General features: G+C 49.1%; 1 protein-coding gene across 1 annotated transcript; it reads right to left on the bottom strand.

Annotated features, from left to right (window-relative positions):
- Positions 1-285: 285 nt before the first annotated feature.
- Marcks (myristoylated alanine rich protein kinase C substrate) lies at positions 286-3725 on the bottom strand. The gene is made up of 2 exons (XM_052163478.1): positions 3539-3725; positions 286-1975 (listed from the first exon to the last, which is right to left on the bottom strand). Exons 1-2 carry the CDS (start codon positions 3638-3640, stop codon positions 1148-1150), a joined length of 930 nt encoding a protein of 309 aa, XP_052019438.1. The 5' UTR covers positions 3641-3725; the 3' UTR covers positions 286-1147.
- Positions 3726-11868: the final 8143 nt, after the last annotated feature.

Here is an 11868-nt window from a genome sequence, read left to right on the forward strand (position 1 = left end):
AGTCAAAGCTCCTCCAGTATTTACAAAACACGAGAGACAAGATGCTACACAAAACCATGGCATCTGAAGACTTGTTTTTTCCTTTATTCTCAAAGACAACTGGAAAAGAAAGCATTATCTGCTGTAATCAAAAACATACCACAGTATAAACAGTAACCATTCCACGTATCACAGCTTGGTTGAGTTTAAAATTTTGTGTTTAAAAGGTCCAAGATGACTGCAGTTTTACAAAAATGGGCAGGGTGGAGACTTGCAAACTTCATGTGCTTCTGAAGGATATCAAGATTTGTTTTTTTTTTTTTTATACAATAGTCACAGTTAAAAACACCCTGCTGGTAATACATAATTACACTTTATTAAGGTCATAAACCAGCAATAAACAATAAAACCTATACAAGTTGTAGTTCTACTCAATCACTGACTGGTACAGCTAACAGGAGATAAGCAAGAAGTTCCTATGTTTAGATGAACTCCTAAGACTATGATCTTTTTTTTTTTTTAAATCTGGGTATTGGTGTTTTTATTTTTTTTCTCTTTCCTTCTTATTCAAAACGTGTAGTGTTGTAAACCTGCCTCACAAAATACATCATAGTAACTTTTCTTTGAAAAAAAAAAAAGGAAAGAAAGAAAACCCTAAGCCTTTACACCCACCATGATTTTTAGTGGCATAGTATCTTGGCAATGTTATGCGCTATTTCAATTACCCATAGTGGCCCCTATCACTTCATTTGATATTCGTTTTGACCCACTCATCTCCTTCATATATGGGTTATGTCCATAGATCTGACAAAGAAAGTTTACATATTTTTAATAAAGATGCAAAGTATGCAAAAAACATTAATACTGATGCAAAAAAAAAAAAAGTAAAAGTAAAGAAAAGAAAGAAGGCAGAGGAAGCTGTCTAAACCATCCTCCGCCTGTCGGAATGGTGGTAACAACTATCTGAGATGGGATCTGTGGGGGAAGGGGGCTTAAAAAAAAAAAAAGAACAAAATTTGCTGCTTAAAAAAAAAAAAGTAAAATTAAAAAAAAAATCTTTTAAAATCAATCCCTGGTTGTAGACAAGTTCTCCAAAACCAGTACCTGGCACCACTCCAACAAACAAACTGGGGGGAAAAGTTCTTGAATTACGGGAGGGCGCGGGAGCTTACTCGGCCGCCGGCGCTGGGGGCGCCTCCGGACTGCACTCGGGCTGCGGCTCCGGCGACGCGGCGGGGGCTGCAGACGCCGCGGCCTCGTCGCTGGCGGCGGCTGCGGGCGCCTCCTGCTCCGGCCCCCCAGCGGAGGGCGCGTCGCCCACGGTGGCGCCCGGCGCGGGCTCCTCCGCCTTCTCCCCCGCGGCCTCCGACGGCTCCTCGGCCTGCGGCTCGTCCGCCGCGGGCTGCTCCGGCTGCTCGGCCTCCGCTGCCTCGGCCTCCTGGGGCTCTCCGCCCGCCGCGCCCTCGGCGCCCGCCCCGCCCGCCTGCTCCCCGGGGGCCGCGGCCGCCTCGCCGCTCGCTGCAGCCGCTGCGGCCTCGTCCTTGGCGCCGTCGGCGGTCGCGCCCTCCGCCTCAGCGCCCTCGCCCGCCTCCTTCTTGCTCTTCTTGAAGGAGAAGCCGCTCAGCTTGAAGGACTTCTTGAAGGAAAAGCGCTTCTTTTTTTTTTTCGGGGTCTCGCTGCTGGGCGACGGCGCGGCCCCGTCTTCCGCCTTGGGCGACGACGTGGAGGAGGCGGACGCGCCCTCGGCCTCGGCGGCGGGGGAGCCGGGCTCGGCGGGCTCGGCCTCGGCGGCCTCCTTGTCGGCCCCGCCGGCGCCCGGCTCGGTGGCCGCGGCGGCCTCATCCTTGTCGGCCGCGGCGGGGGTCGCGGCAGCGCCGCTCGCGGGCTCCTCCTTGTCGGCGGCCGGGGCGCTGCCGTTGGCCTGCAGCTCCTCCTTGGCGCCCGGCTCGGCGGCGGCGGGCGACGCGTCCCCGTTCACTTTTACGTGACCATTCTCCTGCGGGGCGGGAAAAAAAAAGGCCGGGAGCGTCACTCGGAGCGGCGGCCAGGACCGTCCCTGCCCACCCCGGGGCCAGCTTAGGAAGAGACCGGGCCCGCTCCACGGCACGCGCCCGGCGGCCAGGGAGTGGACATGGGTCGCCCGCAGTCTCAGGCCTTCGGACGGGAGCTCGCGCTCCGCATCAGGCTACCCTTCCCTCCGCCTCGAGCCAGCGGAGCTCCCGGGACCTGCGCGTTCCCGAATGGCGCCGGCAGGGGGCGCTGCGCCTCCATGGCGCGGAGCGCAGCGGGGCGCGGGCGGGAGGGCGCTCAGGGGCGGGGCCACCCCGCCCTGCTTAGCCGGGCCCTGCCCGCAGGCCGAGGCGCCCCCGAGCCGGGGATCGCGCAGCCCGGGAGTCCGCAAACAAAGCTCAGGTGGCTGCCGGGCTCGGCCTCTCCCGAGGCTCGGCCAGCAGCAGGGCTGGGGAAAACCCATTATGTCTGAAGTCTGGCCTCTGCTTCCACGCCCACCTTCGCCCATCCTTCTGCAAAGCGGGGTGCGCCCGGGGAAGCTCCTTGATTTTTGCATTTTTAACGGGGTTAAAGGCTCTTGACAAGAGTCCGTCTTGCCCCGGTAGGTTTAGAGCGGGCCTCTTATTTATTTATTTATTTTGCTCCAGGAAAAGAGGCGTGGTGGGTGCTCGGTGTTTGGGAAGCAGCCACCCATGGCCGACCTCTTGAGCCCACCCAACCATGGCCCTCTGCCTGGGTCGCAGCAGCTCTGGGGCAATCCTCGAGGGTGGCCAGAGATGCCACTCACACTCACAGTCCAGACCAAAACACCAGAGCTGTTCCCTTCTTGGCAGGCAGGAAAGGGTCTTGAAAAACCCACTGAGTATTCCCACCACACCAGGATACCATTTAAAAAGTCATATGGGTGTGTAATTACACAGCTACCTGGGGGTGGGGGAGGGATGGCCATCGGAAAAGCTCTCCGAAAAGCTGCCTGTCCGGCTCTAACCAGCCTCCTTTCCAAGAACCCGAGGCGTGCTGCCTCTGGATACAATAAGCCGAGCCTGCCTTTCTCCACCACCATCCCCGCTGGCTCCCCCCTTCCTACACACACATACACACGCGCGCGCGCACACACACACACAACCACACCAGAAATCTCAAAGACGACCCAATCTCGACAATAAATACGTGAGCCACCCAAACACCACTGTGGCCCCCAAATACAAATGCAACCTGGAGGGGAGTTGGGGGTGGGGGCTGCATCTAACTAGTCACGTCCAGCCAATCTCCAAACCACGCCATTTTAGACGATTTATCACTCTTCCTCTGGTCTACTCAAGAATTCGCCAGGATCCTTAGGAACCACTCCTTTGGGGTGGGGGTGGAGGGTACCCTTCCTATGAAAAATTGACAATTTAGGCGATCGTCACCCATTCAACTTTCAGACTACGATCTGGCTAGGCTCCCCTCCCCGGAATGCATCTCGGGCGCGACCAGAGGGAAGGCGAGGCGTCCAGATTAGAGAAAGACCCCCCAAGAAATGCCCAGAACCAGAGGTAGAATTTACCTGCCCATTTGCTTTGGAAGGCGACGAGGCCACGGCCGCCTCCCCGGGCCTCTCGGCGGCGGCGTCTCCCTTCGCTGCGGTCTTGGAGAACTGGGCACCCATGCTGGCTTCTTCAACAAAGAAACTCAACAGATCCAAGAGAGGAAACAAAGAGCCTTGGGTTGGTGTAACGACGGGGCGAGCAGCAGCAGCGGCGGCGGCAGCAACAGCGGCGGCGGCACACACACCGGAGGGAGGGGGTGGGGGTGGCGAGGAGGACAGAAGAGACCCGATTAAATACACTCCGGATAAAAAAATTTTTAGTCGAAGAGATCAAAAAGCAGCAGCGCAGGAAGGAGGGAAAAAGGTGGAGAAGTCGAGCACAAAAAAAGGAGCCCAAGTGTAGTTTTTTTTTAAAAAAAAGAAGTAATAAAAAATCCCAGATTTGTAGCCGCACTGTAGACAAGAGGAAAATGGAGAAATCTCCCTGGTTGCTAATAAGATGCGGGGTCCAACGCCCAAGTGCACAGATGAATGGGCTCGCGGGCGCTGACGCGGCCCCCGCGCGCGCTGGCCAATCCGCGCGCCGCACACAAAGCAGGGGGCGGGGCCTGCGCTCCGGGCGAACAATGGAGCCGCGCTTTGCAAACGGTTTGAAAATCAGCCTCAGACGGAGAATTAATGTCTTCCAAATAAATAAATCAATTAAAAAATACCTGCTCCTGGTCTCCCTCGGCCTGAAAATAATAATGCATCTCTTGATTGGCTTGCTTTGTTTGGAATTAATTAACCCGGGAGGGGGTACTTATGGATGGGGGCGGAGAAAGCTTTAACTTGACTCGCATTGACTCTTGCTGGTCTATATCCGCGTCTGTCTCTAGCCACTCTCTCCCCTCCCCCATCTCTCTCGTGTGTTTACGTGTATAAGTGTGTATGCGAGGGTTAAAGACAATGGGTAGGATTTGTGTGCTAGCAGCATTTTTTTCCCTCCGCGCTCCATAAGGTTTCACAGATACTGCGCAAGGATTTTTTTTTTGGGGGGGGTGTTGTTTCTTTTTTTTTTTTTTTTAAACTGCTGCAATTGTTAAATCGTCCCACACTGAAAGGTATTTAAACCACTAAGATCGAATTTCATCTACCGAGATCTCCAGTTGGAATTAGGTCTGTAGGCCAGATGTGGGAAATGCAAAAGCAGCAAACAGCCTAAGTCGTGCTTCTTCCTTTCCCCCATAGGCGTGAAATAAAATATTTTGAAATTGGTCCTTGGAGCGTCCCAAATCTCGTCTCTCCGGCTATTCCAATTAGCGATCACTTTTCCACAAAACACTGTGAGGACCATTTGCAGAAGATCGAAACTTGCTAGCATTTTATCACTGTATGAAACGACATAATTAATTTTCTTCTGTGGTAAAACGAGACGGAGCCTTGAGTGTACGAATCCATATTTACAGTTGGGAGACAGCTACTCTCTCATCATCACGGGTTGTTTTCCTAGCCTGCTGCCAACATCGGAGGGACTCTCATTTTGAACTTGTCTGTGCACAGCATCAAGTGTGCTCCTGGAAGAGAGGCAACAGCCAGCGAGGAAATTCTAAAAGACCGAGTCCTAGTCTCAGAAGAAATCGCCTGCAGTGTTGAGAGACAGCGATTAAATCCCTGGAGACTCCACGTCTAACCCAGGCAAAAGGCAAAGCTCTACAGCGGTGTGTAGATCTCTCTCCTTCACTACAGCCCTTGCCACCGAAGTACCAGACGCTTTTAGTGTGTGAAAGATCAGGCGTTGATTTAATGTATCTGGAAGGGAGAGGGGAGAGAGGACGCAACTTAATAAACATTTCTCTACCACCCATATTTTCGCTCATGAAAACATCCAAACCATCTTTCGACGTTTGCATTTAATGACTGTGCAACGTAAACGAAGGAGGCGAGAAGCCGTCGAGGGAATGGTTCGTTTCTCTTGGTGTTGGCTCGGAATTGTCAAACAGTTTTATTTTCTGTTCTTTGTAGGGAAATAGGTCACACTTTGAGTGAAAAGGACAGTTGGTTCAAACCCATAACCCTTTGTTCAAGTGCTGTTTGACAGTCCCTGAGCAGAACGTCGTTGCGTGAAGTTTCATCTCCTGACTGTCCAGATACATTATCCAATCCCGAAGTCATATTCCACGGAGCAGCTGGAAGGACCCTTTCGTCGAAATACGTCTTGCCAACCAACGTGTTAGCACCCGTAAGGAAGCCTGCTGGCCTGGCCCGAGAGCCGCCAGGATGGACGCGAATCCCTCATTAGCAGTTCCAGCTTGAAAAGCCAACTGGGCTGATCCAACACCACCATCCAGGAGATTCCCAAAAGCTCAAAAGGCAATCTGTGCACCCACCCCCACGGGAACCTTGCCCCTTCCTCTGCGTCTCCCTCCGGTTTTAAATTGGGGTGATTGCTAGTTCGCTTTCGGATTTTTTCTCCCAGACATTCGGGGGCTGCTTTTATGGCTCCTTTGTTAACAGACTGTCGTGCAGCTCTACCCCCCCCCCGCCCCCCTTTTCTTTCTCCAATGCCTATTTGCCTGGTATCGGCTCGTCTCCGGGGCAACCGCGGGGAAGATTCGGAGCCCGAGGCGCCGGGAGGGGGAAGGGGAGGAGCCCGGCGGAGTGGGGGCGGGGAGGGGCGCGAGGGGAGGGGCGGAGGGAGTAGGTCTGGAGGAGACCCCAGGACCCACGAGGAGCAGATGGCCGCGCTGGGGCGGAGCCCGTGAGCGTCAGGGGAGCGGGGGAGCCAATCGGTCCCTGCAACAGCGCGGGAGCGAGCCAACGAGAGTAAACACGCGGACTGTCCCCCTGCGGTCCCTACTTTGCAGCTAAAGACGTGATTTCCTTTGGATAAGGAAGCTCACTGCCAGTGTGGTTGGAAAGCTGGCGGTCCCCGGGAGAATGGGTTGGGAGGCGGGGTTGGCAGAGCTCTGAAGTCTCCCTCTCCCCTTCCTCCCCTCCCACCCCGACTCAGGCACCCACTAAGCCTGGCGGGGGATGGAAGGGGCGGGTGGATGGGAGAGCGGGGCGGGGCTGGGAAAAGGGAAGAGATAGTCTCTAGCAATGAACCATAAGGAATGCTAGCAAGCCTGTGGAGCTGCTGGTCTTTACCTGCTAGAGTTCCCCAATAGTTAGGTGGTCTTCCCGTGGAGTTAAGGGTTTCGGGGGCGGGGTGGGGGCGCCAAATGCATTTATATAAGCGAGATTAAAGAACGTCAGAAGGACATTACAAATAGGAAACTGGCACCTGTAGCCAGCTCAACAGGGGGGGGGAGGAAACAGACTTTTATTCTCCATTTGCACTGTTTATGGAAGGATGCGGTATGTACGAGCATGCGGAGTCTTACTGCGCAATCCAGGCAGGCCTCCAACCCGTTGGAGCCCACGCTGGTCTAGAACTCATGATTCACAGGGTCAACTTCTCTATTCCTGGCGACTAACAGGGGTGTGCTATTACTGCCAGTTCTGTGCTCCCATTTTTAATCTGCCCTAGTGGCACCATAGGTGCTCGCCCTTAAGTCTGAAAACCTAAAGTCCATCATTCCAAGACCCGGATGGTGTTGCAAAGGTTCCCCGACAGACCTTAACATGCATCGTGGGGCATACCCTCACCACTGGCATACGCTACACAAAAATGAAATATAATCCAATGTAATAATCTGTACACAGTCTTCCTTAAGGGTAGAACTGAGTTATTTTTTCCATAAAACATTAGTATTTAAACTTTAGACATTGTTTTACAATATCTTGAGGGCATGCTGTATGTGAGAACCTTGCCACGGAGGACAAGAAAGAAAAAGACAGTCCCTGATCTCTGGGAGCTTACGTTCAGTAACTCAGTTTGCCAGTGGAAGTCAAGAGGCAACCAATAATGAAGCAGCAGCAAACCTCAATCCTTCCAACAAACGGGAGTCGTAACAAATGCATAAAGATGCACTGTTAAATGGCTGTGCTCTGAAGGGGAACACAAGGCACACTAAGAAAGTGTAATATAGGCAGAAGAGTTAAAGAAGGACCTTCTAAATGTGGCATTGAAGTGGATGCCAAAGATGAAACAGGATTGAGACAGGGAAAGGGACAAAGAGCTGGGTGCAGAGGGGCAAACAGCCTCTGAAGAGAGAGGAGAGTCTGTGCCAAGAGATGGATGGTGGATGCACACCGATGCATCTAAGATGCCCCACAGAAGAAATCAGTGGTCAGGATGGTTTAAAATGTCAGTATAGAGCCAGCCAGGCAGTGGTGGTGGTGGTGGTGGCGGCAGCGGCGCACGCCTGTGATCCCAGCACTGTGGGAGGCAGAGGCAGGCAGATTTCTGAGTTTGAGGCCAGCCTGGTCTACAGAGTGAGTTCCAGGACAGTCAGGGCTACACAGAGAAACTCTGTCTTAAAACACCAAATTCATAAACAAACAAACAAACAAACAAAAAAACCAAAAAAAAAATGTCAGTATAGGGCAGAAGAGCACTTGCCGTGCAAGCGTGAGGACCTGGGTTCACATCCTCAGCACCCATGTAAAACGCCAGCCCAGGTATGAGAGCAAGCCCAGTGCTGGGGGAACCCTCTGGGACTTCCTGGTTGCCAGCCTAGCTCCAGGTTTAGTGCGAAAGTAATAGGTACCTGATTGTAGAGAGAATATCTTGTGTATTGTGTATTTCCTGCCTATGGCTTAGACAGGAAATAGGCGGAGGGACATTTGGGAGGCAGAAAGAATTCTAGGATAGAACCAGGTGCGGGAGATTCGCCTGGGAAATTTTGAAGAGAGCGGCACATGGTACCGGAGCACAGGTAATCTGTCATGTGACAGAATGTAGATTAGAAGGAATGAATTATTTTTAGTTATGATCTAATCAGAAAAGAGCATTGCATCGTGGCCAAGGTATTTGTAAATATATTTTGAGTCTGAGTCTTATTTCTGGGAACATGGGGCTTGGAGGAAGAACCAGGCCCAATTTCTGCACCTAATATCCTCTGTGACCTTCACATTTATGTACATGGGCATAGGCCCTTCACACACCAGTCCATATACCACACTCACCCAGTTCATATACCACTACACACGCATACATGTACACACACACACACCACTTGTTTATAAAAGTATGGAATGGTATGAATTCTAATATTCTGCAAATATTTTCAGAATCCAGATCACAAGAATATGCAAGAGATAGCAGGTAGGGTCCAAGAATTACTCTGTGTAACTTCTGCTATAAAAGGATGAGCAGAAGAGGAGAGACTGAAGAAGACTGAAAGGAAATTCTAAAGTAGGAAAAAAAAATCAGGAGTGTAGTCAGGAAAATCATTGAAGATGTGATATTGAGGAGGAAGGGCTCATTTTGCAAAATGCTAGAGTATAATCAAATAAAATAAAGACTGAAGACGTTATAGAAATTATTGCGTGTTTTATTTTTTCCGAATGAAGCCTGACTCTAGTCTAGGCTGTCCTTGAAGCCACTATGTAATCCAAGCTGTCCTTGTGTTCATAGCAATTTTCTTACCTCTGAGTTTGAAATGCTGGAGTCACAGGCATAAACGGTCATATCCAAACTTGTAGAACAGTTTTTGTAGCATGCTGAGAAAGGAGGTATGTTTAGGGCTTGATGTGTTGAGTGTAAATGGGAATACACTTTTTTTTTAAAAAAAAAAATAAAGCTTGACTGAGCAAAGAATTTAGAGAGACAAAGCAAATTTTGTTATTGCCTTGAATAAAGACATTAGAGCATGTTTGATGGACTGGAAATGATTTCAGGAGAAAGGAAAATGTTACAAAGACAAGAGAGGAAAAACCATGGACAGGACTGAGGATGGCTCAGTTGGGACAGTGCAGAGAGGAAAAGCTGGTGTTCAGATCTCCAGTGCTCATGTAAATTCCCTGCACACATCTCTAACTTCAGTGCTGGGAGCACTAAGGGAGAGAAAGGTGGATCTCCCAAACACATTGGCCAGTCTGTCTAGCCAATCAGTGATTTCCAGTTTCAGCGCACAGCTCTATTTCAAAAAAATGAGACGGGACCAGTCAAGGAAGACAGTGTCAACCTCTGACTTACACATGCACCTATAGGAACATCTGCATATACCACAAATATGCACACTGCAAAGTGGAGAATGAGCTAATGATATTCTTGAAAAAGTAAGAGGGGGAGAAGATATACATACATATATAGAGTAGATAATATATTATTATTATTATTATTTTGGTTTTTCGAGACAGGGTCTCTCTGTACAGCCCTGGCTGTCCTGGAACTCACTCTGTAGACTAGGCTGGCCTTGAACTCAGAAATCTGCCTGTCTCTGCCTCCCAGGTGCTGGGATTAAAGGCATGTGCCACCACTGCCCGGTTTAGATAATATATTATATATATATATTAATATATATAACATATCTATATTGTTGAGACTTGTTCAAGTGTTTTCAAGTAGTCTTGAACTCTTAAGCTGAGGACCCCTTTTAACTATTGATCCTTCTGCCTCACTTGCTACATGCTGTAAGTACAGACATGAACCACTACATCTGGCTAAGAAATTAATTGACTTTTGAAAGAGATTCAAAGTCATTTGAAGTAATAAGGAATATACATTTTTTTTTAAAAAAAAATAAATCTTGACTGAGCAAAGAATTTAGAGAGACAAAGCAAATTTTGTGATTGCCCTGAATAAAGACATTAGAGCATGTTTGATGGACTGGAAAGGAGGCATCTGAAGTAATAAGGAAAAGAGGGTGGGTACGAATTAGGAGAAGAGGGTGGGTACGAATTAGGAGAAGAGGGTGGGTATGAATTTGCTAGTGGAAAAATGAGGGAAAACTCCCTTCTGGCGGTTGCTCTTTTGCCTTGGTGTGATTGAGCTAAGAGTGAGGAGACCAGAGAAATCAGAAGTTTGGTTGTGTTTTAGCGGATACAGATAGTGATTGGAAGGTGTGGTGTGTTGTGTCTTCCAGGTGCTTGCGGGATCGCTTTTAGAGAAACAGTGAGCTCTGTCCGGGTTGAGCTGCATGCAGCCTTTTCAATTGAGTAAGCGTGTCTGTTACAATGCCCTTCAAGACTGTGGATCGCCTTCCCCGCCTACTCGAGCAAGGAATGGAAGTTGCACAGAATAAAACAGAGATGAAAATGGCGCTGCTGTTGCCCAGCTCGACTTCGGGCGAGTTCCATACGATTTACACCGATGCGCTTAAAGGAGGGAGGGGCTCGCTGTGAGCTCAGCAATCACTGTTGGAGTCTGTGTTCAGTTTCTCGTTTCCCCGTTCACTCCCTGGATTTGAACCGTTATCTTCATTGTAGTGGAGACTCTTCTGTAAGAGTGTGTTTTTCCTCCAGGCCCCAAGTTCCTAGGATTAACAGCTCTGAGATGCAAATATATTTATAAATACCTAGGCCGGTTTATAATTTAATTATCCTGTTATTCAATTCTAAGTCCTGCTACATGATTGTTTACCTGGTCCTTAGTTACATGAGACCATCTTCCTCTCTGTTTGAGGCTTGACTCTATCCCAGAATCCTTTCTGCCTACTGGATGCCCCACCTTCTATTCTAATATTTCCTATAGGTCATAGGGTTTTTTTTTTTTTTTAATTGACACGTAGGGTTTATTTATTTATTTATTTTAGTTGAGATATGATGCCACCACACAGTACACAATAGATTTCGTTTTACAGACAGATTCAGAACTGGTATTTAACAAGGTCAGGGGAGAAAATACAATAGTACGTTAGCTATTGTCCATTGAGAGTTCCCTGGTTTCTGTTCTTCATTAAGAACCTGTAAGAACTCAAGTAATTGTACTATCACTCAGCAAAATAGTAAAGGCATACAGTAGAAACTTTATTGGGCTTTAAAACAGGTGTGAAACTTGCAACTCTCTAATTTTAGGGTTTGCGGCAGTTCTCTACGGTTACAAATTCAGAATAGTGGCTTATCTGATCTGATGAAGCAAGCAGGGACTAGCAGGTCTACAAGAATAAAGTCAGTCAGTCAGTGGTAGCACATGTCTTTAATGCCAGCACTCAGGAGGTAGAGGAAGGAAAAAAAATCTCTGAGTTTGGGGCCAGCCTGGTCTACAGGGTGACTTCTAACACTAGCAGGGCTAAAACACAGACACCCTGTCTCAAACAGAACAGAACAAAACAAATAAACCAAACAAATAAGAATAAGGTTTCTGGAACTTTGGATCTCTTCCTCATGTATAGGTAGTGTAACCTCCTGTCTGCTAAGAGCATACCAATCGAATTAGCAAGCTTATTTTATGTCAGAAAGGATGATAGACAAATAGGGTAGATTTTAGACCAGTGGGAACAAAGCCCAAGGGGAAATTTTAAACATTTCTCCAGGAAATG

This window comes from Apodemus sylvaticus, chromosome 19, assembly GCF_947179515.1.
Source record: "Apodemus sylvaticus chromosome 19, mApoSyl1.1, whole genome shotgun sequence".
NCBI classification, from domain to species: domain Eukaryota; kingdom Metazoa; phylum Chordata; class Mammalia; order Rodentia; family Muridae; genus Apodemus; species Apodemus sylvaticus.